This window comes from Sus scrofa, chromosome 14 (genome assembly GCF_054392235.1).
Source record: "Sus scrofa isolate SSC_HxYL_T2T_F1_AM1 chromosome 14, Sscrofa_HxYL_maternal_Yorkshire_Landrace_v2.0, whole genome shotgun sequence".
In the NCBI taxonomy this organism is placed as follows: domain Eukaryota; kingdom Metazoa; phylum Chordata; class Mammalia; order Artiodactyla; family Suidae; genus Sus; species Sus scrofa.
This window is the reverse complement of record NC_139396.1, coordinates 67,444,714-67,472,363: the sequence shown is the minus strand read 5'-3', so window position 1 is coordinate 67,472,363 and position 27,650 is coordinate 67,444,714. Positions and strand designations below refer to the sequence as shown.

General features: G+C 45.0%; 1 protein-coding gene across 1 annotated transcript in view; it reads right to left on the bottom strand.

Moving 5' to 3' along the window:
- The window catches only part of ZNRF3 (zinc and ring finger 3), a 149,347-nt gene that overhangs the window by 38,420 nt on the left and 83,277 nt on the right, over window positions 1-27,650 (bottom strand). Inside the window, 1 exon segment of the mRNA XM_021073755.2 lies at window positions 22,354-22,479. Within this exon segment, the coding sequence (XP_020929414.2) occupies window positions 22,354-22,479 (126 nt within the window).

The window sequence follows — 27,650 nt, the reverse complement described above, 5'->3', positions numbered from 1 at the left end:
GGAAAACGTCTCCCAGCAGGTTGGTTCCTCAGTTCGGGCTCCTTTGAGCCAACAGTTTCTGGTTACTTGGAGGAGCTGCCTGCATATTGTTTTAACTGGCCTGGCTTCTGCAGCCAGCTTAACTGTGTGAACAATCTCCCATTCAAAATCCAAAGATAAAAGCACAGTTTGGTTGAAAAAAAAAAATTTTTTTTTTTTTTTTAAACTTGAGAATCACAGGTTTTGGAACTAGCATTATTTCTCTCATACACAAGAGTGTTTTTCCCCTCCGCCTTGGTTCTCCGCCAGCAAAGGCTACATCCTGGAGCCCAGCCAGCCGCCAGCCCCCACTTCCTTGCCATTCACACCGTGGGGCTGGTGGCAGCTGGCCATGGAGGCAGACAGGAGCTCCCCATTTGCAAGACGTGGACCACAGAAGAGTGTAGCCAGCTTGCTGGACCCCTGCGGCCAGCCAAGGAACAGCCTCAGAACTTTCTGTGCAGTTCCTTATCATTCTTTGTGTCCACAACAGCTCATCTTCCAACATATCGAGTCCCTGAAAGCCTGGCCAAGGAAGCAAAATTTCTCTTCCTTTCTGGAATTCTTAAGACAATAGTAAATTCTAAACCAAGACTGAGAAGTAAGAAACACTTGCATAATTTTCTAAGTGTAAGAAAATGTTAGCTGAAGATGAATTAAGGAGCAAGCGCAAAAGAGCAAGAAGAGAAACCAAAAATGTAGGACAAGAATGAAAAAAAAAAAGAGAGAAAACTTGGATTTCAACTGAATTAAAAAATGGGCAAATGGAGTTCCCACTGTGGCGCAGCAGAAACGAATCTGACTAGGAACCATGAGGATGCAGGTTCAATCCCTGGCCTTGATCAGTGGGTTAAGGATCCGGTGTTGCCGTGAGCTGTGGTGTAGGTCGCAGACAGGGCTTGGATCTGGCATTGCTGTGGCTCTGGCGTAGGTGGCAGCAACAGCTCCGATTAGACCCTTAGCCTGGAACCTCCATATGCCGCAGGTGCGGCCCTAAAAAGGACAAAAAAGACAAAGAAAAAAAAAAAAAAAAAGGGCAAAGGTCTTGAATGGTCCTTCTCCAAAGCAGATATACAAATAATAAGCACATGAAAAGATGCTCAACATCACTAATCATTAGGAAAATGCCAATCAAAATCACAATGAAAAGCCATCTCATACCCATTCCTTAAGATAGCTATGACATAAAACAAAGAAGAAAAGAAGAAGTGTTGCTAGGATGTGGAGAAACCAAACCTTCATACAACGCTGATGGGAATGAAAAATGGTGCAACTGTTGTGGACAACGGATAAGTACAGAATTACCACATGATCCAGCAATTCCATTTCTGGCTATATACCCCAAAGTGCCTTTTTTTTTTTTTTTTTGTCTTTTTGCCTTTTCTAGAGCTGCTCCCATGGCACATGGAGGTTCCCAGGCTAGGGGTCAAATTGGAGCTGTAACCATCGGCCTCCACTGCAGCCACAGCAACGCAGGATCCAAGCTGCGTCTGCGATCTACACCACAGCTCACGGCAATGCCAGATCCTTAACCTACTGAGCGAGGCCAGGGATCGAACCCGCAACCTCAAGGTTCCTAGTCGGATTCGTTAACCACTGGGCCACAACGGTAACTCCAAGGATCTTGAAGAGACATTTGTATATCCGTGTTCATAGTAGCATTATTCACAATAGCCAAACTGGAAATAACCCAAATGTCCATCGAGGGATGGATGTATAAACAAATGTGGTATATGCACACAACCTTAAAAAGGAAGGAAATTCTGACATCTGCTACAACATGGATGAAGCTTGAAGACACTATGCTAAGTAAAAAGCATTTAAAAGGACAGTTATATTATATTGGTTCCACTTACATGAGGTACCTGCCAGGGGCTGAGGAGAGGGATGAATGGGGAGTTAGCACCTAATGAGTAGGGAACTTATTTATTTATTTTTTTCAACATTTATTTCAGGTTCTCTTGCCCCCCCCCCCTTTCCCCCCTTCTTCTACACTGGCAGCATGTGGAAGTTCTCAGGACAGGGATCAAATCTGAGCCACACAGTAGCAAAGGCATAAGAGCCTTAACCCACTGGGCCATCACAGAACTCCCAGTATGGAGTTTCGATTGGACAAAATGAAAAAGTTCTGGAGATGGGTAGTGGTGATAATGGTTGCACAAAATGTGAATATACTTAATGATATAAAATCCTACACTTGAGAATGCTTAAAATGGTAACTCAATGTTTTATATATATATATATATAATAACATCAATAATATATATGATTATACACACACACACACAAAACCACAATTTGTAAAGAGAGAGAAGATTCAGGGTAGAAAGAATTTGAGCCACAGGGAAGGGAAGATAGAGCCCTGTTTGTGTGTTAGGTTGGCTGGGCAGGTTCTACCAAGTACCACTTTAGCTCAGTTATGTATAAATTCTCTTGGATTTTACTGTTTTTTTTTTTTTTTGTCTTTTTCTAGGGCTGCACTGGCGGCATATGGAGGTTCCCAGGCTAGAGGTCTAATCGAGCTACTGCTGCCGGTCTATGCCTGAGCCACAGCAACTTGGGATCCCAGCTGCACCTGCGACCTACACCACAGCTCATGGCAATGCCAGATCCTTAACCCACTGAGCAAGGCCAGGGATCAAACCCACCTCATGGTTCCTAGTTGGATTTGTTTCCACTGCACCACAACGGGAACTCCTGGATTTTACATTTTAAGGGCTTTGATACATTAGGTTTTATTCTTCTCTTTTACTTAAATTGCCATAGAACAGCAATTTATAGCACTATCATAGAAATGTCCAAACTAGGAATCTATTTCTAGGCCTAAGCACACCCTGGTTCCCTCTGTTGGGAACCCACACCCCTCCCCTCCACTGCATGTTCCTCTTCTGCCTCTGACACACTTCCTGGAAATGCCTTCCCTACAAGGGGATCAATCTTCTGTCTCCTAAAACCATGAGGCCCAGTCAAGTTGATCTTTCTGACCCACCTGGGGTTGTCTCTACTCCTGCTGGCCCACTCCTGGATTGTCCTCTTGCATCCTTTTCTTACCCCAAACTCATCTATTCTGGAAAGTTCAGTCTCACCTCTTTTGTGAAGCCTTCCCTTGCTAACACACTGCTGGTCCAGAAGACTTTTAAGAGAAAGCAATGTGTAAGCAAGGACCTAAAGGAGTCTGTCCTGATTCTCTCCCTGTGACAGCCTGGTGGTACCTAAAGGTGGCTGGAGCACTGCAGACACCCTGAAGCTACCTGCTGAAAATCAAGGGACCAGGGCAACTAGGGCAAAAAAGGGTTTGGCTAACTGCAGTTCTGAGACATCAGGCAAATTTAACATGCTGCACACATCTACACCTTAAATTATAAACCCTCGCCTAATAACTGAATAAATCTTCTCAGTAACAAAAAAGATTAATTGGCTCCCGAGATTATTACAGTCACAGAACTTGGACAAACAAAGGAACTGAAATGAAGAATCCATTTCAAGTGAGTGGTGAGAGACATCCAACTTGCCTAATCCTTCTATTAAAGCTGCCAAAAAGGATAGTCATTGGTGTAACTGGTAAAAAACCAATAACCTTCTTCCGAAGAAACGCTAAATTTAAGTCAAGAGCGATGACCAGTGCACGCTCCACCTGCCGTCCCATGCCCATCCCCATTAGCTCTGTCCTGAGAACACACAGGAAAGGAACGCGCTCATTCATTCAGCCTGGAAGTGCTATATCCAAGTTAGACAGGCGTGATATCGGGGAGAAAGGTTCAAATGAATCAAGAACTCTCTTTCCTAGTTTCTTCAAGACACTTGCCTGACACCTAAAAAGAACCGATCACACCACTATTTAAAAAAAACAAAAAAAACAAACCAAAAAAACCACCATTCATTTCTGCATGTCAATGTAGATAAAGAATCTGAAGAGAGTTGGCTCAGAACCTGGAATAAGGGAAGCTGTCATCTCCAGGAGCGTGCACACGAGCTCCAGAAGCCATCCCTAGATTCTACAGCCATGGGGTCTGAGCCAGACTCTGAATAGCTCTAGGTCTCTGCTCCACTAAGAAGAACACAATCTGGAGCACATATTCTGCCCACCAAACAGGACATTTTTGTGCAGAGAACTTATGCCATCCTCATATGTCCTTCCTCCATATCTAGGCACACAAATGAGAGAGGTACCATTTCAAGATATTTTTGTACAAAAAAAAGAAATAGTTTTTATAGAAGGGACCAGTGAGGAAAAGAAAAAAAGGAGGTATGATATGACCGAAATATTATAAAAGTTAAAGATCAGCAACAAATTAATAGCTAGAGAAAGATCCAATTTAGTAATAAGCCCATGGCAGAAATTTACATCTTGAGCTCTAAGTAAGGAGGGCAGGCTTGACAGCTGCAAGGTGAGCTCTCAGAGGACAGGCACCCTTTAATTCCAGGTCACGGTGCAGCAGCACCCCCCCCGCCCCACACACACACCAGGTCCCTCACACTGATTCTGCACCCAGTCAATGTGAGGCTTCACTCTTCTGCAATATTCAACAAACAAGCAAAGACAACAGCCAAACCCTGGGTGGGGTGTGTGTGGCTGCTCAGGCATCTGTGGTCCTGGAGGGGTAAGTCATACCACTTTTGCCAACGGCTCTGGGGACAGGAAGACAGTACCACCTGCTTTGATTTCCTTTTCTGCTGACCCCAAAGACAGAGGTCTAGCAGAGAAAGCCCCATGTGGCCTCCCACAACTCTCCTCAGTCCAAGTCTCCTCTTCCTTCCCCTCTCCTACCTCAAATGAGGCCACCTCTTCTCCTATTTTTAGGGGCTGAGGCTTTTGTTCTTTTCTTCAATTTCAGAAAGGCTCCCAAACTTCCATTAACCTGGGATCTCTACATCCCCACCAAATCGAGCAGGGTCACGTGAGACAGGCGTGCACAGACACTAGCCTGCTCAGGGCACATCCACACTCTCTGCTGAGGGCTATGTCTGTGAGGCTGCACAGCCTCACTCAGCAGAGGCAAGCGAGGGTCAGAGGCCTGGCTCGGAGGAGCTCATTGTGCGGCCGCCTGGGGCAGGCAGCGCGAGCGCAGGGAGGGGAAAGGTTCCCTTTGAAGCACATGGCGCTGAGCGCTTCCCAGTGACCATGGAAACAGGCGCAGTGGGTTCCCAGCCTGAGAACCAGGGAGGGCAGCGTGATTCAAACACAAAACGCACACTGGGTCTGAAAAGCAGAGGCAGGAGGGGCCGGGTGAGGGGCAAGCAGTGGGGCTGGCAGGAACCAAACGGCTCCCTGGTAGGAAAATCTGGCCAATGAAGCCAAGCAGGTTCACAGGGTTTCCTTTTCATTCCCAAGGCTTTCTTTTCGCTCCTGTCACTGCCCCTCAGGTCCTATTCAGCACCTCATCAGATCAGTAGAGCCGGGCCTTTGGCTGGCCTGCTGGCAGTGGGGCCTGGAACTGGGAGGGAGGTGATCAAAGGAGCCGCCAGTGCAGCCACCACCCTCCTGCCTGCCCTCCTCGGATGAGGCCCTGCCAAGGTGATCCAGTGGAAGCCACTGGGGGAGGGCAAAGAAGAGAGGCCACTTTTATGTCTGCCGCTCTGTTAGAAGAGACACAAAGCATAGCTTGAATGGAGGAGACACACCACTAGCAGGTCACAGCAACCTCCTTGTGGGGTGCCTCTGTTTGTCAACCAGGTTGTCCAGAAGCCACCTTGACGGGCGTGCGTGGTGCACCTGGTTGCTGAGATCCCAGCCCCCCCAACACATGCTGCTTCCAGGTCGTCTTTCCTAGCTGTTGGCCTCCCAACCCTTCAGACAGATGATGTTACACTGAAAAGGTTACCTGAGATGCTATGCTCCATCTCTTCAGGGTTCCAATTTAAAAGGAGAGAAAAGGCTATCTGGGATTTTTTTTTTTCAGCAAGGAAGAGGAAGTGATGTGATTAGAATCTGTTAAGGAGGAAAGATCTCGCCCTTACTGATGAGTATCTTTTCTCTTGGGTTGGACTAAATCAAAGTCCAACAGCGTCCGATTGGGCACCACGCCAGGGCCTGTGAGAGAAGTGAGCCCACTTCTCAGCCGGGCCGTGCTGCCGCCGCCAAGCAGCAACACTCCGGCCCCCGACCAGCGGCTCTTGAGGAAGGCAGTGTTTGGACAGGCCTGTAATTTGAAAAGCCCATTAGGTGCATTCTCCCTTTCTTACCTTTGTTGGGCTGCCAAAATATTTACTTGACTTCTTAACTCTAAATCTCTGAAACACACCTGCAATGCCTAAAACAGGCAATTTTCTTATTTTCTCTCACAGAAGACAGCCCAACTTAAGAAGACATGACAATGGCACAGAGGGATAAAGAGGGTGGGGGCCTGGTAAGAGATGCAGCTTTATATAATGCCACTTTCATAACATGCCATAGTCATTAAGAGAGAGGTGTACATTGCATTTGTCTTTTTGCGGGGGGGGGGCAGGGGGTTGGTTTGCAGGGCAGTGTGGACAGTTGCAAACAGTTCTACGAGTAATCCTTTTGCAAAACAAACCAATTCTATTTTGACTTCAGGGACAAGTCCATTTCCAATTCAAGTAAACATTCTGTGTGGTAGCCAATTGCATCCATCTATTCATGCATCCATCCATCTATCTAACACAGTCACGATACAAAAGCCAACTGCACTGTAATATCAGCGGAGGAAATGGAGACTATAATAGGAAAAAGAACAACAAACTGCACTCACAGGGTCTGAGATGAATTTCAGGTGCTAGAAATGACCCAGAAATAACTGCAATTTTTTTTATTTGTTTGTTTTCTCGGTGTTTCTGGCATCATGAAAAAGAACTTGGGAAAAGAGGAGCTCCCATTGTGCCTCAGTGGTTAATGAACCTGACTACTATCCACAAAGACAGGGGTTCCATCCCTGGCCTCAATCAGTAGGTTAAGGATCTGGCATTGCCCTGAGCTCCGGTGTAGGTTGCAGACATGGCTCAGATCCAGCATTGCTATGGCTGTGGTGCAGGCCAGCAGCTGTAGTTCTGATTCGACCCCTAGCATGGGAACTTCCATATGACTCGGGTATGTCCTTAAAAAGACAAAAAAAGAAAAAAAAAAAAAAAGAACATGGGAAAAGAGTCTCAAGTCTAGCAAGTGTGAAGCCACTGCACAATCATCTCCCCCTTTGCCATGTGCACCTGTCAGCCCCTGTTTCTGCCAGGAGCTTTCTGAAGCACACACTTGGCAAGGCTGAGTGGCCTTAAGTCAGGCCTTCCAGACAGGCTGTAGCTTATGGCTAGACGTCAACAGAAGGTCCCCATGCTGTCTTTCAGTGCTGCTCCTGGTCAGTGATCCTTAACCCTGAAGTCTTCTCAGAACAAGGGCCTGGCCATCAGTTAGAAGAACTATTTTCAGTCTGCTGCTCGTCAGCAAGCCTTTGGGAGAAAAATTATTTTGGAAACATGTCAAGAACTTGAACACTCTAAAATGGGACCTTTGAGCTATTCAAAAGCTCTAAAAGCCCTGCGGAGGTGGGAGCCTTACTGACAGCTGTCACTCGCCTACGTCCTTTCTGCAGTATTTCAAAATCAGCACTGCTTTTACATTTTGATAAGCTGCCTTGTCTTCCCTACTTAAACCTGACAGAAGATAACCTTATGCCCAAAAGAAACTGGGTTCCAGGGCTGGTCGGCAGGAGCACCTGCATTCTTGGACATTTGCTGGAATTCTAGGAAGAGGCAGGCCAGTCTCTTCCAGGACCATCATCGTCTAAAAACAGGAGAAGGCTGGGCAATAGCCTGCTGCCTTTCTGTCTTTAACCCAAACTTTCAGCTACTGAGCTGGAACTGCAGGTCTCCTGATGGCAGGTACACCTCAAGCTCTACCAGCCTCCAGCTGTAGGACACGTGGAGACAGCTGTGGCTCAGGTGTTCTGGGGGAAGTCAAGGAAGCGGAGAGGTGGTAGCTCATGGCAAGGGCTGTCGATGAAGACAGACCAGTGCTTAGTGGCCCTCATGAATTCTTTATTATGAATCCCAGAAGGGCCTTATATAGATGATCACGTAAAATACCACAGTAAAGACAACTAGTGGGTCTCAGTGAAAGAATGAACTTTTCAATGGTTTCTTAGATAGGACACCAAAAAAAAAAAAAAAAAAAGATCAACTGGATTCTGCTGAAATTTAAACTTTTATGCTTCAAAGGACACTATCAAGAAAGTGAAAGAAAACACACAGAATGGGAGAGAATATTGGCAAATCATATATCCGATAAAGGACATGTATCACAGACATATGAAGAACGCTTATGATTCAATAATAAAAAAGATATATTACCAATCAAAAATGGGCAAAGCATCTGAAAAGATATTTCTCCAAAGAAGAAATACAAACTACACATGAAAAGATGCTCAACATTATTAGCTGTCAGGGAAATGCAAATCAAAACCACAATGAAATACCACTTCATATGCACTAGGATGGCTATAATCAAAAAGACAGATTATAACAAATGTTGGCTAGGATGTGGAGAAACCAGACACTGCTGGCAGTATGAAGAATGTGTGGTCAGTCTGGTGGAAGGTTCCTCAAAGGTTAAACAGAGTTACCATGTGACCCAGCAATTCCACTCTTAGTTATTTGCCCAAGAAAAATGAAAACCTACACCTACATCAAAATCTTCTACACAAATGTTTACAGGAGTATTATTCTTAGTAACCAAAAAGTAGAAAAAACTTAAATGTCCATCGACTGATAAATAAACAAGCAACAAACACACAATGAAATATTATTTGGCAACAAAAAGAAATAACATACTGATGCTTGCTGCGATATCCATGAACCTTGAAAACACCATGCTAAAAGCACATAGAAACAGATACCAAAGACCACATACTCTATGATTCCACATATCTGGGATGTCCAGAATGGAAAGGAGATGACAGCTCAATGGTGATGGGTTTCTTTTTGGGTTGATGAAAATGTTCAAACTTCTGATAAGGGACTTGTATCTATAATATATAAAGAAGATGAAAATACAAATATTGATTGCAGGTGATAGTTGTATAATCCTATGAATATACTAAAAACCACTGTATACTTAAAATGAAGAAGCCTTCATGTGGGAACAATATGATCAGTCATTTTTATATAAACTCCAATCATCTAAAAACATATTTCTAGGACAGAAATGGTTAGAAAAGTTTGGGTGGTAAAATGATCTTGGGTAACCTTAAGCTGAAATAGGCCTCGTAGTTGGCTTTAACCACAGTAAACATTTCCTAATAAAAATTATGTGTGCTTGCTGGAATGGAGTGAAACTTGAATACGGCAATTACGATAATGAACATAGATTCTGAAAGCAACTTTCCATGCTGACAGAGCTGGGGTAGGGCTATGATATAGTTATTCAGTGGGAGAGAATGAGGATTAATTAGGATTCCTGATCCAAAGAAGAGCAAAAGAGGCATTTGCTTTGTTGATTTACTGATGAATTAATTCTTTAAAATGTGTTTGTGAGCATATTTCATTTAACTCTGGAAATAAGTTCTATAGCAACAATAATCAAAACAGCCTGGTACTGGCCCCAAAAGGGATACAGAATTTGACAGCAGATAATGCAGGATATGATTCCACTATAGAATTCAATAGAACAGAATATATTATTTAGTTATGCAGTTAGTTATTTTTTTGGCTTTTTAGGGCCACATCTGCAGCATATGGAGATTCCCAGGCTAGGGGTTGAAATGGAGCTGTAGCTGCTGGCCTATGCCATAGCCACAGCAATGCAGGGTCTGAGTCTTGTCTGCAACCTACACTATAGCTCAGAGCCACACCAGATCCTTAACCCACTGAGCAAGGTCCAGGGATTGAACCTGCATCCTCATGGATGCTAGTCAGATTCGTTGACCACTGAGCCATGACGGGAACTCCAATATACTATTTTTTTTTAAAGGAGGAAAACATGGAAAATTGACAACCTGGAGAAAGAGATGCTATTTAGCCACTCCCTGATATCACATATCAAAATTAATTCTGAATAATTTTTTGTTGTTGTTTAGGAGTTGCAGCATATGGAAGTTCCTAGGCTAGGGGTCAAGTCAGAGCTGTAGTTACTGGCCTACACCACAGCCATAGCAACGTGGGATCCGAGCCACATCTGCAACCTACACCATAGCTCATGGCAACACTGGATCCTTAACCCACTGAGCAAGGCCAGAGATTGAACCCGTGTCTTCATGGATATGTTGGGTTTGTTACCACTGAGCCACAACGGGAACTCCCTGAATACTTTAAAGATGTAATATATTAAAAGAAAAAGCCAAAAAGATTTTAAGCTTGCAAGGGAGGGAAGAAAACAAGCTTATAAGTCAAAGAACACATCATGAAGGAGTGATGACTATAAAAACTCTAAACTTTTGCATACCAAGAGAGATTTTTTAAAAAAGTAATAAAAGAGTCAGTTTTAAAATATTCCAAATGACAAGAAATTAATACATTACTATAAAAAAATCTACATTAAGAACCACCTATAAATGAGGAAGGGACCAGAATAGACAATTCACAAAAGAGGAAATTTAATTAGTAGATGGAAAAACACTTGGCTTTTAATACTTGCTAATAAAGAAATGCAAATGAAAACAATGAAGTAACTATTTGTATGTTTCAAATTAGCAAAGAAACATATTAATGATAAAGGCCAATGTTAGCACTGTTTCTGTGAAAAATGGTTTGCTCTTACTTCACTAGAGGCAAAGTAAACCGAGGGAACTTTCCTGAAAATCTATTTGTAACTGTCTGCATCAAGAATCATTTAAAAAATGCTCATATTCTTTGATCTATAATCTCCTCCTGGAATATTACCATAAGGGAATAATTCAAAGAGAAACAAAACAAAACAAAACAAAAGCCCATCCTACATAAAGAAAGGTTTCAGTTTGGTTTCTTTGTAAAGATTAAAAATAAAACAGAAGCAACCTACTTATTGAACACTGGGAGAATGGTCAACTAAATCATGTATGTTCTAATGTCATGTTATGCAGCCAATAAAAATGATAGGTTATGAAAATAAGAGAAAACTGGTAAAATGACCAGCATATGTTATTAAGTTTGAAAAAGGCAGAATAGATGTTTGTGCCTTCACAATAATTACATTAAAAATCAGACTCAGATATCTTGGAAGACTGGAATAGAATAAACCAAAACTGCCAGTACTTATGTTAAAGGAATAAATCAGTTGTTTTTTTCCTTCTGTTTTCAAATTCTCCATAATTAATTGTTTCATGCAGCAAATATTTACCGAGTATCTGCTCTATATAGCAGGCGCTGTTCTTGGTGCTAGGAATATAAGGATGGTGTAAATTTATTATATTACTTACACACTTAAAAAAAAGGACAAAGGAGCCAGAACATTTTTCAGTTATAAAAATAGTAAAATAAGTTAGTGCTATAAATTTGGAGTATATCTTTAAAATTAGAGGCTGGAGTTCCCACTGTGGTACAGCAGGTAAAAGATCCAGCACTGCTATAGCTGTGGTGTAGGTTGCAGTTGTGTCTTCGGTTCAGTTCCTGGCCTGGGGACTTCCATGTCACTGTGCGGCCGAAAAAAGAAAAAAAATTAGGGGTTATAAAAAATGTTAAGATTCTGGAGTTCCCATCACAGCGCAGTAGAAGCAAATCCGACTAGGAACCATGAGGTTGTGGGTTAGATCCCTGGCCTCGCTCAGTGGGTTAAAGATCCAGCGTTGCTGGTGAGCCGTGGTGTAGGTCGAAAACGAGGCTTGGATCTGGTGTGGCTGTGGCTGTGGTGTAGGCCAGTGGCAATAGGTCTGATTAGACCCCTAGCCTGGGAACCTCCATACGCCACTGGTGTGGCCCTAAAAAGACAAAAAAAGACAAAAAAAAAAAAAAAATTTAAGATTCTATCAATTGAAACTCTATAAAAAGAAAAAAGCAAAAAGAAACACTAATTACTTTCTTTAAAAAACAACCTATATGTTTACAAATAGATGAAAAAGAAAGCTTTTGAAGCTAAACGCTTTAAAATTTGATTTCTAAAAAATCAAGCCAAGGTAACAAAAGTTCCTTGCATATTCCACATTCTTTTCTCTGAGAGTTGATCCATTTGTGAAAAATCTATCAGCAATGAGGCAATGTGTAATAGTGAAGGCCAAGTGCCTTTATACATCCCAAGAAATAGCCCAAGTTCTTCAGGCTGACTAGAATTTTATTTTATCCAGCAGTGCTTAGAACAACTGGAATGTCTTGATACTCTTTACAAAAAGCAAAAATGATGCAGAATTTCGAGTATTTCAGTATCCTAATTGTTTAAACTGCTTCAAACATAAAACAGCACAAAAAGTATTAGAACACACGGCCTAATGTGTACTTTGGAAAATAAGACCACCAAAGCAGAATGCTACCTTTTATCAAGTGAAATATGGTGCTTTCTGGAAGGGAACAAACACAAAAGACAGAATGAGGAAAAGAAATTGATTCTTTCCACAGCCTGAGATGGTCTTGGGACCAAGGTTAGCAGACAAGCTCTGGCTGATTGATGTCCTGGCCCCTCCTGCTTCTGCACCCAGTGGGACCCTCCCCCCCAGGTTGGGGCTGCAGCGCCCCCTGCAAAAGTGCAGCTTCTCCAGGTAGACGGTAAACAAATTACATGCAGTCACTGTCAAGGCAGCCCCCAAATCTGAAATGCCACTGAACATGACCAGAAATGTACTTGAGTGACATCTAGGTTAATTCAAGCACATGGCCAGGTGTGTGCAAGCCCTGTCTCTCCGAGGAGAGAGAGCAGATGGGACTTTGGGGCTCATCTCCATGTATGAGATTCAGGTCACCTGACTTGGGACAGGTACTATACATATAATCATGACTCAATATGTTAGGTTCCAACTTCGTTTGTAATTCAAAACGGTCTCCCCCAAGTAGACAAGGTCATTTTTGATGGGCTTTTCTGCTAGCCTAGGACAGCCTCATTTATGGCCCTTGTTCTATTGAGAGCCTGGTTCAATCAGAGGGGACAATGGCCAGAAGGAGTGCTGCGAGCCAGGCAGGCCCCATCCCGTGGGGTGGCCGGCAGCCTTTGGTCCTTGGGTTGGCAGAAACGTTATTTGTTCTATTCACTCACTCTATCTTCAGAACTCCCTTAAGCCTTTCAGAGGATTTCAAATAATGGTTTCGGTTAGCCTTTTATAGCTGAAAACATCTTGGATCTAGTTTAAAAAAAAAAAAAAAAAGTCTTGTGCTTAATATAGTCTTTCAACCAAGAGGTTCCTGGAAGATTTAGGTGTAGAAGAAAAGCATCAAATTGGATACACGACCTTAGAAGAAGAGTGGTATTCCCTGAGTTTTTCCTTTTTCCATTCGTATCATGCCAATCTTTTCCTCCTGATCTGACTTCTTTTACTAAGTTCCTTTCTTGCTTTCCTTTTTAACCAAATATGGGAGGTATTTACCCAAGTGCTCCTTAAAATAAATCTGAAGAGCCTTCCAAACTTCCTCTCCAACAAGAAACCCACCTCACCTCGGGGGTGTATTTAGAGCAGGGAGGAAATTGATATCTGTCGAGTATTTACACATTCCGAGAACTTGCCATACATTATTTTTTTAATCATCACAACTATCTTTAAGGAAAGGGAATACAGAGAAAGGAAGACAGAGGTTAACTGGCCAAAAGCAAGGAGCGCCAGGCAGCGTGGTGGCCCGGATCCCGAAGCCACAGGGCACAGGTGCAAGTGATACCTCTGCTCTCTGCACATCTTACTCAGAAACACAGATGTGCTCTAACACCTACCATGCACTTCAGCAGAACACACAAGATGCCAGGAACCTGTCTGTACTGGAGGCCAGCGGGGCAAAATGAAGAAGGAATAAATAGAATTTAAGGTCTTCTTAGGGAAAGAAAACTTGTCACAAAAAGACAGGGTTTCTGGAGTTCCCGTCGTGGCGCAGTGGTTAACGAATCCGACTAGGAACCATAAGCTTGCGGGTTCGGTCCCTGCCCTTGCTCAGTGGGTTAACGATCCGGCATTGCCGTGAGCTGTGGTGTAGGTTGCAGACGCGGCTTGGATCCCGTGTTGCTGTGGCTCTGGCGTAGGCCGGTGGCTGCAGCTCCGATTGGACCCCTAGCCTGGGAACCTCCATATGCCGCGGGAGCGGCCCAAGAAATAGCAACAACAACAACAACAACAACAACAACAAAAAAAAAAAAAAAAAAAAAAAAGACAGGGTTTCTCGTAACGATACCACTGATATTCAGGGCCAGATTGTCCTTTGCTGTAGACCGTGCACTGTAGGGTGTTGAGCAGCAGCCCTGGCCTCTGCCCACTTGACGCCCACCCCCACCTTCTCCTGGATATTTTTGTCTGAAAATCAAAAATGTCTCCAGATATTGTCAAATGACTGCTAGAGTAGGGGTAGGGGTGTGTGTGTGTGTGCGCGCGCGCGCACGTGCATGCACACATACGAACCTCCAGTGGAGAACCACTGCAATATGAGGCCTCAGGTAACATGCTCTGGGAAGGTGTGATACATGTAAGTGTCCCAAGCACAGGGTGCTCCTGGGAATATCATGGCCACAAGCCACATGTAGTCACAGTGCCCTGCACTCGGGTGTGTGGCGGCTGTCACACTCACTGCCCTGGCTGCAGGAGGCCCACGCCTGTGATGTGGGCAGCTATCCTGAGACCCTCTCAGTCAGACCCTGAGGATTTCAGCCCCACCATCGCCCTTGAGCCGGAGACGGGAACCTCACTCTCAGGAGCGTTAGGCGGCTGGGCTTGGCCTGAGGACCAGGGCATTCAGATGCTGAAGGAAACTCGTCTGTCACCAAACCCAGATGAGAAGGGCACGCGGAAGACCAGCCCCGCACCCCCCCCCCCCGCCCTCTACACCCGCACAGCTCATGAACAGCTCTGCAGCTTTGCCCAAGTTGCTACAATTTCCTGCCTCAAGTGAAGGCCTATCCAGTTAAGCCCTGTTCTAGAAGGTCAAGGCTGAAGGCTCTAGCCCAGCGTGAGCCTCAAAGATACTAAGATCTTTTTCACCCAAATTCTTCCAATTCGTCATTTGGCTATTTACTATCAAATGTGAAAAACAGCAGCCCACCAGCATCATTCAAATTATGAACACTTCAGAACCAACCCTCTCTTGGCTCCATGACTACAGAAAAGGATATTTTCACAAAACATTCCCCTTTATTTCCTATATTGTCCCCTATTTCTGCTCATTTCTACTATCTTTATAACAGATCCCCTCCTCAGCCAAGAGAGATGCTCTTACAGTGGGGACATAAAGCCAGGTCGATGCACTCAAACCTCAAGCCTCCTTTTACATTCTCAAAAATTAAGAATCCCAAAGAACTTCTGTTTCTGGAGGTTATATCTACTGATATTACAATGTAGGAATAAAAACTGAGAAAATCCTTGAAATACAGAATTTACAAGCCCATATTCCATTGGCCATTAGAGCAATGAAGTTGCCACATAAAAATAATGTCCCTAGAAAACTCTGCCATATGCTCATGAGTGAATGAGAGTAATGACATTTTAGTGTCCTCACAAAAATAGCTCTGATCTCGTGGGTCACCCTGAGAAGGATGGTGAGAATCCCTAAGGGTCCCCTGATCACATTTTAAGAACCACTGTGTGTGGTGTATATATATGTGAGACTGAGTCACTCTGCTGTAAAGTAGAAACTGGCACACCACTGTAAGTCAACTATACTTTAATTAAAACAAACAAACAAAAAAACAAACAAACCCCAGTGTGTTAAGATTAACACATACACCATGATTTGGCCAAAACCTGCTCATCATGGGGTAACAGTCTCCTTTTGGATTATTCCTGAGTCATTTTTTTTCTTCTTCTTTTAAGCACAAACTCTTGCCTTATTACTGTGTTACATATCAGGGTCTGGTTAATATTTTATGAAGAAATCCAAACATCTTCAGATTACAGTTAGTGTCATTCTTCTGCTGTCTGCTATGTCATGAAAAGAGGATACAAATAAGTCCGTTTTTCCTTTACTCAAATTCTCCACTTTGGAAGTTGCTCCTTGAGAGATGACTAAGTGGTTTTCCCGGGGGACAGCCTGGCGTGTTTAGAAGGGTACAGTCTCTGTCCCCCTGCCCCAGGCTGCCTGTGACATGTCATATGGGACCTGGAGGAAGCAAGCACCACTTGCGATGATGTAACATCATTTCAGGAGCAAACTGGTTTCTTTAAAAATATCTACTGCCATCAAACTTCACACACTGTAAAATGATTTGAGTAATACCACTTTTTCTTTATTGGGGCAAAATATACACAACATAAAATTTACCATTTTAATCATCTTTAAGTATCTGGCTCAGCAGTAAGTACATTCACACCATTGTACAACCATCACCACCATCCATCTCCAGAACTCTTCCACCTCCTTCTGAAGCTCTGGCCCCATTAAACACGAATTCCTCATTCTCTCCTCCCTGCAGCCCTGGCAACCACCACTCTACTTTCTGTCTCTGAAGATTTGGCTACTTAAGCAACAGTATTTTGAGTGCTGAAAGAAAGAAGGGAGTGAGGATGGACAACAAGAGCCGCTATCAGTATTTCTGGCTGCATACCTGACTCACACCATCTCCTTGAGGTGCTGCGCCTACCTGTGCAGGTGGAAACATGCCGGGGGCTCAGTGACCACCACCCACCCATCCCTGCCCCCAGATCAGGCGGGTTAAAGTGTTGGAACTGGGGTTTAAATTCAGGTTAGCATGATGACTAAACCCAACCTGTAATGGTTAATGTTGCCTCCCAACCATCCTGAAAAAAGTAAATGACTTTGATTCTGTTTTCTGCCTTCCAGTCACTTTAGTTACTAAGGTCTTTATTTCTTCTCTTCAAAGAAGTTACCAAGACACTCCAAGGGCTGAATGTGAGTCAGTGGATTGACCACAAGGATTCAATTCTCCAACAACCCCTCACCCCTGGGTCCCGCTGCTTATCCAGAGGAGTCAGGAGTGCAAACAGCTCTCCTGCCTCCCAGCATAGCAGGGCCCACCTGCAGTGTTTGGTTGCGCTGTCCTCACATGGTCACTGCTTAGAGCCTCACCAGAGCATTTAAAAGACAGTGTCTGGGCCCATTCAGCTCCCTGAAACACCCAGCAGCCTAGACACCACTGCCAAAGAAACATTCCCCAGGCTGGGTCCTATAGCACTTACCTCTTTATCATCAGAAACTATCAGTGGCTCCCAGTTTCCTAGGGAATGAAAGTCTCTTCCTTCCCCGGTGACTTTTACTGCCCCCTGAAGAACCTGCTCCCTTTCTTTCTGCACAATTTCTGGAGGTCATCCGCCCATCTCACCCCATCTCTCCCTGTACAACCTGCCAACCCTGCCAGCATTGTGGCCCTGCTTCTCCTCACTCACAAGTCCCACCTGTGCCAGGGACTGGCCTTTGCTTTAGGGCAAGAGACACTGGTCCAGAAGAACCAGAGAAGCCGCTTCCACTGGCACCTCCCTGAACGACTCAGGATACACTAGGGACATCACCCAGAGGCTGGTGACTGCATATACGACTTGGTGACAGAGGGGGCTGTTTAGGGACAGTCAGTGGCCCAGCACAGCGCCCCACCAACTTCCTTCTGGAAAGCACATCTTCTACCCACTCCCCACACATGGCTGGGCAGGGAGCTAACTTCCAATGTGTTCTTGGGCCCAGCTGACCAGGTGCTAAAGGTAAGCACCTGGTCCAAGATGATTAATAAATTCCTTTTCTAAAATCCCTTAGACCTGAAACCAAGAATGTCAGACCAAGGAATATTGGGGAGCTTTTTCTCCCTAAGGAGGTAGAGGGGAATAAAGCAGATGCACAGGGGACTTAGGGAGGGGCTCTGACCTTGAGCTCTGGGGTCTGCTGCTCCAGAAGAGCCCTGGGCTCCTGGATGACAGGCAGGACCCTCAAGGGCAGATTCCCCTTTTGGCTCGATGCGGCTCAGGCTGGGTTTCTATTAGATGGAACCAACAGTCCTCACTAGGCCAGTGACTACAAGAAACTATCCGATTGTTATCTAGAAAAACCAGCAAAGACGAAAGGAGGCAAGAGGCAGAAACTAACCGTGGTGAGGCCCACAAAACAGTCTCTGTCTCAGACCTCGGCTCAGCCCCGTGAGAGCCCTTTGATCTCAGGTTACATAGAGATTTCCTCATTATAAAGTGGGAGTCTGGCCTGACAACGATAGGAGATGCTTAATAGGAACCGTCGGTGCTCATGAACACCCACTACACAAGGGCTGCTTTTCCACTCTCGGCCTGCATCTATCGAGAGCCAGGCTCTGTGTTCAGGGGTCCACAAAACCTCACAGAACCCCCAAAACATACAAGGGTGACATGAATCCAGTGAGGAGAATAGGCCCCAAGGTCACTCAACCCAAACTGAGTCTCTCTGACCTAAATCCCCTGCCTTTCTCTTTTTATTAACTTCCTTCTTTCCTCCTAAGGCCTGGCAAGAGCCAAGACCATGCCTGTTGACCAGCCTGTCCTTCAAAACCCTAAGACTCCACTCCAGCATGGGGTATAGGGGAGGAGGTTTATTCTGCTTCCGAGTTTGGAATCTGGGCCCGGGGAAGTTTTGTGCAGTCTCTGGCATGTCCTGTTGTTCCCTGCACAAGACTCCTTCCATGAGGTGGTGAGGGCACAGGAACCAAAGCTATTAAAGTAGACTTTCAAAATTCTCACCAATCCCATAAGATGCTTAAACAATAAACCCTGTCTGAATTGAAGGGTTAAAATGCCTAGGGCATAAACACAGACTCTTGCACTTCGGAGATGGTTTAAGACCCTTACTTTCAATAGCAAGCTGCTCAGAAATGTCAATTTTATTCTCTTTTAATTTCCTAGGACTTAAACTATCACAAGTAACAGAGCCTGTCTTTCAATGCTGCAATTACAAATCTCTGAAAACTAGAAATATCAAGGGAAGATTTTTAATATGATACAGAAGTTCAAAACATGAGAAGAGCAAGGAGCCCCGAACAGCCTCTTTGCAAGGAGTAGAAAAGCTGAAGAGATGTGCCTGGGGCCTGGTACCCTGGCCTGCAGTGTCCCTGCAGGGGCTCACCCCCACCCCAACTCTGCTTCCCTAGCTGATCCTACTTTTGCCCGGCCTCCTTCAGAAGCAGAAAGATTACAAGGAGGGGATCATAAATCATTTTTCTCTCATGAGTTTATAGTGTTCCTTCTTTGAGGAGTTCAAAAGCTCTCAGTAATAAACCAAGGTGATGAGTTTATGTCTTTTGCTTTTAAAATGAAACTTTATTTGAACTCCTGGAGAACCATTTACGTTTTTTTTTTTAATTTAGGAATTCCTCTGTTATTTCAACGTTTCACCCCCTGGCATTTTCTGTGGGCGGGTGGGTGATGAGGGGAGGTGAAGGGGGAGGGAGAGGGGTCTGTGTCTGGCCCTCCCCCTTCTCAAACAGCCTCTTCCAAGCGCCTGACAGAGTCCTCCCTTCGATGGTTTTCAACAAGTCTCAACATCTATACCAAGGAGAGTCCCTCCCCCACCCCCACGCGGACTTGGCTGGAATTTCTTCCTTTTGTGCCTCTCTCCGCTGCCCACCTCCACTAAGAGCAAGGAAATGATAGAAAACCACACCACCATCCATCTACAGGAGAGCGGGAGTCCACCAGGACCACTCTGCTTTCCTACCCTAGCCTCTTACTACTGCCCCTCGGGGCTCAAGAAAAAATACGGTTAACAGAGTTAGTAACACTGAAGCTGGAAACAACTACACTTAAGAAGAAGAATGAGAGCGCAGAAGAGAGGGAGGGAGACGAGAAAGGAGAGAGAGAGAGATGCCTGACTCACTGTTCCTCTTGTACCAACCAAGGTTTTGAGCAAATTCAAAACCGTCTTGCTTCGTCTGGCCTAAGCATTTTATGCTAATGATTTTATTCAGGTGTTAAGCCGAATTTCAGTAACTAACCACGTGTGCCTGGCCACCACACAGCCTCTCCGAACAGAAACATGGGGTGGGAGGGATGAGAGGGTGGGTGGCTGTTGCTTGCAAGCAGGTAGAGCCACACGTTTAGCTTCTGGGCCCCTGCACTCAATAAATACTTGGTGAATGAATAAACCCAAAAGGTACCTAATGATTCAATATATGTCTAGGCTTTTACTCCCCTGGCTTCAAGGGCCAGCAAGCCAAACCATACAAAACTCTCCAAGCCAAACCACTACGTGGTTGTTGCAGGTGGAAGAGGAACAACTGGGTTCTCTGAGTGACTTCAACACCACTAAGCCAAGGGAGAACAATGGGGTGTCCCTGGGGGACACTGTTCCAATCCATTTACAGACACAACAGACACACAGGCAGAGATCCACTGGACTGGGGCAAAGCAAATTAAGTCAAGTTTCTGAGCCCAGCATAACAGCAGCTTAAGTACAGGAGAAAATATTATATTAGGAGAGGGCTACCTACAAGAAAAGTACTGTTTCTGACCTTTGGATGTAGCTGGCATCTCTCCTAGGAAAACACTAAAATATTCTCAAGGGGGTCGCTGCTCTCTAGCATCATTAAGCAGCTCTGGCCAGCTATTTAGACGATGAAGCATCACGGCTGGGGCCTCCGAAGACGTTGATTTGACTTCGTCAATTACAAACCAAAGAGGTAATAGTCCCAGTGGGTTTTGTTTGTTTTATTTCTGTAAAAGGGCAGGAGAACTTGACAAGTACTCCAAAGCTACTCAGAAGACAAGTGGGGCACAAACATCACCAATTAGACCCATGAGGGTCCCCTGGACCAAAAGTGTTTTAGGAGACACTGGCTGGGACATTTTCAAGAGTGGGAAAGGTTCCCTCTCAAGTCCCCTGCATCAAAACCACCTCTTCTCAGGAGTTGCCATTGTGGCTCAGCAGAAGGGAATCTAACTAGCATCCATGGGGATGCAGGTTCGATCCCTGGCCTCGCCCAGGTTAGGGATCTGGCACTGCCATGAGCTGTGGCGTAGGTCGCAGATGCAGCTCAGATCCGGTGTTGCTGTGGCTGTGGCGTAAGCCAGGAGCTATAGTTCCAATTTGACCCATAGCTTGGGAACTTCCACATGCTATGGGTGCAACCCTAAAAAGCAAAAAAAAAAAAAAAAACCCAAGAAACAAAAACAAAAAAAACACCTTTTCTCTGGCCTGAATCTCTTCAAGAGGTCAGAACCAGCCCCAGCTGTCTCTCCATGATGCCTAGAATAGCAGCTTCTGAGAATATAGAAGATATTTAAGCAATAACACTACCCTTAGGATATATATCATCTTTCTTACAACCAAAATCCTAATAACTTTCTCCAAATCTTTCCCTTTAACAAAATGGTTCAAAGTTTTGTTTTTGGTTTTAGTACTTCTAAATAGAATAACAACAGCCAATGGCAGTGAACATTTTTGGAGAGCTTACTCCACCAGACGTTTGTATCTCATCTCCCCTCCTAACCACCCTATGAGGTAAGTTCTAATACAGGACCATAATTGCTGTCTGCCATTCTGAAACCAAAAAAGCCCTACAACTTGAAAGTTTTTCCATAACTTACTTGGCAGCAAAACTTAATGAACCTGAACTCATTTGGAGGCACAGCTGCCCTGAACTAACATGGGACTATTTAGATTTCAGTTGTCCCACTTAATGTGAATATTCATGTAGTTTGCTATACAAATATGAATATGTTGGGTTACTGGATACGGCCTCACATCTCCTGGGGGTTCCTTAATACAAAATGTGTGCACTTAATGCCTTTGTTTTTAGGGCTGCATGTGCAACATATGGAAGTTCCCAGTCTAGGAGTTGAATCAGAGCTGCAGCTGCGGACCTACACCACAGCCACAGCAACACAGGATCCGAGCCATGTTTGCAACCTACACCACAGCTCTTGGCAACACTGGATCCTTAACCCATTGAGCGAGGCCAGGGATCAAACCTGCATCCTCATAGATACCAGTCAGGTTTTTAAACCACAGTGGGAATTCCATACTTAATGCCTTTCTAAACCCACCAAATCTCAGAATTCTGAAATATCTGGCTGCAAGGGTGTTAAGATAAGGTTCTGTGAATCTCTATTATCAACCAGCTCAGATAAAAAACAGACTCCTCCAGGGGAAGTGACTTGGCCAAGGCCACACAGGTGACAAGAGGTGGAGCCCACTCTGAGGCTGGCAGTTTCCATCAGAGTCCACGCTTCTGAGCACCAGGTGCACTGCTACAAGACATGTCCTGGTCCTCAACCCACATGACTCCAGCTAGGAAAGCATGCTCTTCTCCTTAATCAGCTACCCGAGGAACTGAGGAAATGAGAGAGTGGAGAACACCAATCAGAAGGGGAGCAGTTCAGACAGCTTGGTGCTTACCTTGCCCAGGACAGTGAGGCATGGTTTCGGGTCCAATTCTGGCTGTTCCAACTTCACCACTCCTACCCAGCCGTATTCATACAAGTCTTCTTCGTCATTGTTATTACACAGGCCCAGGGGGTGCATCTAGGAGACAAGTGGAAAGAGAACTTCAGTATACAGGCTGCAGAGCTGATGACTCCCACTGTACACGTCTCAGACGCAACAGTCAAAAGTAACCTCAAAACTTACAATTATCTGGGGGGGGGGTTGTTTTTTAACCTGTGGGGAATCCTATTTTAGCACAGCAAGCTTAGCACTGGGGAGAATACAATGGAACCACTACAAATAGATTTTATAGGTGCTTTCTCACTGTTTGCAAATGGTCACCCAAGGTGGACATCACTGATGGGGTGTATGGAAAGAAAAACATGTAAATGCCAATTTAAATCACTGTGAAATACCGTATCATTAAGGAGCAGTTACAGATGAGACGAGCTGGGTTAGCATCCAAGACTATTTGGATTCCAGATCTTAAAAACACATCTAGTTCAACTTATGCAAGAGGACCTGGAAACACATTCAGGAGCTTCTGGAGAGACCACTAGACATATGGCAGAATCACTAGGATAATTAAGAGACTGTTTAAAGGCCACCCCTGGTTACTGGGAAACAGATGAAATTCTTGGACGTTTTTTCCAAATTTGCAAAGCACAAAATCAAAGACAGGAAGAGGAGCATCATCAAATTTTTACAAGTAAAACTGCAATTATGGAAGCCTGAAAACAGAATGACACCAGGGTTCACAGTTCTAGTATCGAATCCTATCAGGTCCTGGAATCTCTAACAACCACTTGAGAAAAGGAAGTGTTGTACATATATGTAACTTCCTAAGAGGTTAAGGAGTCTAGCACATTGCGAAGCTCACTGAATAACTGGAAGGAGTGTCTTTAGATTCATAGCATTTCAGAGATAACAAGAGACTTAAGAATCCACTGTGCCAGCTTGCATAATGGCCCACAAGATATCCATGTCCTAACCCCCTTATGAGGTACAAGAGACTTTACAGATGTGATTAAACTTGAGGTGGGCAGTTATCCAGGATTACCTGGGTGAGCCCAGTATGATCACAAGGGTTTTTAGAAGGAAAAGTGGGAGTCATGGAAACAGAGGAGATGTGATAGGGAAGCAGAGGTTGGAGTGATGTGCTCTGAAGATGGAGGTGGGAGCCATGAGCCAAGGAATGCGGGCACCTCCAGAAGGTGGCAAAGACAAGGAAAAGGATTCTCTATAGACCTTCAGAAGGAACGTGGCCCTGCTGACTCACTTTTTACTTCTGACCTCCAGAACTGTAAGAGAGTCAGAGAGTGCTGCTTTAAGCCACTAAGTTTGTAGTAATTTGTTATAGCAGCAAATAGGAAATCATTACTTCCTCCTTATCCCCTACTCATTCTATGGATGAGAACAGCAGGTCAGGATTAAAAGCTTCTCCAAGAAAATACAGCTAGCAAGTAGTTGCACCCAGAGGTGGCCTGGCCCTCGAATTCATAGTCCTGTACCTTCCAATTTCACTTGTTTAACCGTATTATCCCTTCCTCTCACAGTCGGTCATAAGATTGGGAAGAAAAGACCGAGTGATAAAATCTTCGTAAAAAAAGGTTGCCGGCAGCTCTGAACTGTGTGATGCTGAGTGTCATGTGAGTTTGGTGCAGGCAGTAAGAGCTGCTAGAACATCTGGGGGTGGGGGCTGTGAACCTGCTGAGCCTTGAGCGGAGCTGTGAAGGAAGAGCTAGACGGGTCAAGGACAGGAGAGAATTTTGTCCAGGCCTGGGGAGGAGGGGTAGAGGGCTTGAGTGGGGAGAGGAGAGACCATCTGATCTGTAAGGAGGGCCACCGTTTACACCAAGAAGGAGAGAGATGGGCTCAAGAACTAGAACGGAGCATGGACTTCAGAAGGGTGGCACACTGGAAAGACAGCACACTCCCTTATTTGAGGGAGATGGGTTCCCCCTCCGGGCAGGGGCACACCTGGGCTGGAGAGGAATGAACACTCGGAGGAGGGAATGGTGCAACCCAGAGGAGAGAGGTCCTCAGCCACTCAATGGGACAAGGAAGGGAGCTGCACAAGCCTGGAGGCAGGAGAGCACTGCTACCGTCCTTCTAGCGGGTGAGGGATAAACTGCCTCCGGGGAATCCCAGGACTTGAGACAGAGAACCCTAGGACATCTGACTTTTGCACAAGTCCTCAGGTTCAAAAAGTTTCCCGAGGACCAGGGAGGGTCTTGTGGTGTGGTAAATGGCACACCTTGCTCTGGCTGACCTTGGAGAGCTCAACCCCCTTCTAGGATGTTTCATGGTAACTCAATGATAAGCAGCTCGAAAGGCAGACCTCCAGTTGGAGAGAGGATGGACAAGGGCAAAAAGCCAATTGTGCCAACAACCCGTCACTTCTGACCCTTTAGGAAGTGGCTCCCAGCCGGGCTTAAGTTGGCTTCCTGAAATCCTAGGTCAAGTCATGTCAATGGCAACCCCACTGCTGATCCTTTTCTACAGTATTCCATATTTTTAACCTGGCTATGGGACTTGGAGGTTTTCAGAGGGAAAGGTATTTTGTTACTTTCATGGGTAAAGGGTTTGGCCAGCGATAAAGAGCTGCGTTGGGGGAATCAGAGGTATCATGCAGGTCTAAGACTTTGTATCTGCATTAAATCTTCACTAAAGAAAGAGCCCAGACATAAAAGGTCATATACTGTATAATTCCATTGACATGAAATATCTATAACAGGCAAAGCCACAGAAACAGAAAGCAGCAGATGAGTGGTTGGCAAGCTGAGGGAAGGAGAAACAGGAATGACTGTGCAATGGGTACAGGGCTTCCATTTGGGGTGATAAAAATGTTCTGTCATTAGACGATGCTAACGGGTATGTAACACTGTGAACGGACTAAATGCCTCTGAATTGTAGACCTTAAAATGGCTTAAATGATAAATTCTCTATCAATTTTATTATAATAAAATTGTACAGCAGAAATGATCACACTGTAAATCAACCATATTTCTTTTTTCTTCTTCTTTTTTCTTTTCTAGGGCCGTACCCGCAGCATATGGAGGTTCCCAGGCTAGGGGTCCAAACGGAGCTGTAGCCACCAGCCTACACCACAGCCACAGCAACGTGGGATGTGAGCCACATCTTGGACCTACACCACAGCTCACGTCAATGCCGGATCCTTAACCCACTGAGCAAGGCCAGGGATTGAACCCGCAACCTCATCGTTCCTAGTCGGCTTCATTAACCACTGACATGATGGGAACTCCAATAAATCAACTATTATTTCAATAAAACTTTAAAAAATGAAAGAAAAAAAGGTCCCAGGAGTTTATTCAGAAATGACTATCATTAGCTAACAAGGGGGATTCACAGTGTAGGGAGACGTGGCTTCCGCCCTTCCAGGGCCAAGCCCTTCAGGAAACCATGTCCTGCAGAACACTAGCCCTGCAAGGTGAGAAACAGCTTCCTGAACAAGCAGGTAATGCTGAGAAACAGCGCAGAGGGATTTGGGATCTACATTTGGCAATTATAGCTCTGCAGAGGCCTAAGGTTTAAAAAACTTTACAAGGTTTTAACCTTTGCTAAAAGCAACATTTCCTCCCCTTTGATGATAAGCCCATCTCACACCATTTCACGGGACACACTCTGAGAAATGCTAAGATAGGGAGAACACACTTCCACGCACAGAGGAGAAATGAACCTAAAGTAAAGGTGGCCTGAGGCAAATGCCGATGCAGAGCCAAGGCTGTGGTGGGAGACATACGGACAGTGGAAGGAGGCAGGAGAGATGGGGAGGAGGTCAGGGCAGAGAAGCTGAGGCTGGGCTCCTAGCAGCCCAGGACGAGGCACAAGCTGTGAAGTAGAACACGCGGCCACGGGAGGCATGGCAACAGGGCAGCCCCGAGCACACCACAGTCCTGGGTCCATCCGGCAGCCACCCTGGCCGCAGTCTACGCTGGGCCCTCCCACTCTCCTCCAAGATCCCCTTTCAAATCATCTACTATCACTGGGGTGACTGTGAGCAGCTCAAGGTGTTGGCCCTGTCAAGGGTGTTGACTTCTGAATAGGGATCAAAGACTTAAAAGCCAAAAGAATTTTTGTAAAATGCAGGTGGGTGTGACCACTTGACAGGTGGTTTATTTTCCCAGGGAGGGTAAAGAGGCCACCAAGCTCACATCTCAGAGGATTGAAAACCAACCTCATCATTGCCGCCACCTTCCCAGACCCAGTCGAGTTCCTCCTCTTTTCTAGTTTCTATCTCCAGAGGCCCAAACCACTGGGAATTCAATCTCAGCTACGTCTCAAGTGTAACTGGCCTCTTCCACTCATGATGTCTATCTCTTTCAGCTCTCCCTTACGACAGTATCAGTTTCTGGAAATGTCTGCCACCCTAGGCCTCCAAACATTTGTACCCTGGGGTTGTCTTTTTCCAAGGGATCCAAGTTATGAGCTCAGTGGAATGTTTTACAGGGAAGCACAAGTAGCCATAACATGAAAATAATTCACTCATGAACTGACCTGTGTCAAAGAATGGAATATTCTAGGCAAAGGCATAAAATGCAAATGAATATGATGAGTCTGAGAAAGTGAAGGAGAGGGCTCTCTCATTAAATGAGCATCAACTATATTATTATGTTTATATACTTTATCTTATCCTTACAGCAACTTTTTGCTGATTGTTGGAATATCAGATGACAGAGTGACAAGACGATGTAAATAAGTTGCAAACGAGAACTGCAAATCAGCAAATGATGCAGCATAAAATGGAGCCTACAACATATTAGTCAACAAAAGGATTTTTCTTTTTTTTTTTTTTCTTTTTTTTTTTGCTATTTCTTTGGGCCGCTCCCGCGGCATATGGAGGTTCCCAGGCTAGGGGTCTAATCGGAGCTGTAGCCACTGGCCTACACCAGAGCCACAGCAACGCAGGATCCGAGCCGCGTCTGCAACCTACACCACAGCTCACGGCAACGCCGGATCGTCAACCCACTGAGCAAGGGCAGGGACCGAACCCGCAACCTCATGGTTCCCAGTCGGATTCGTTAACCACTGCGCCACGACGGGAACTCCCAAAAGGATTTTTCTCAAAGCCAATGGCAAACAATCAAGTTAAGGATTAAAGAAGAAATCCACACGGGGGCTTCTGTAGAGAATGGTCTAAGGGCTAAGACAGAACTCTGGGAAAAGAGAGAGTTCTCCAACATCTCTCTCTCTGATAAAGCAGGTTTTGATCATCCTACAGTTGAAGTCGAACATAAGAGAAGGATGTC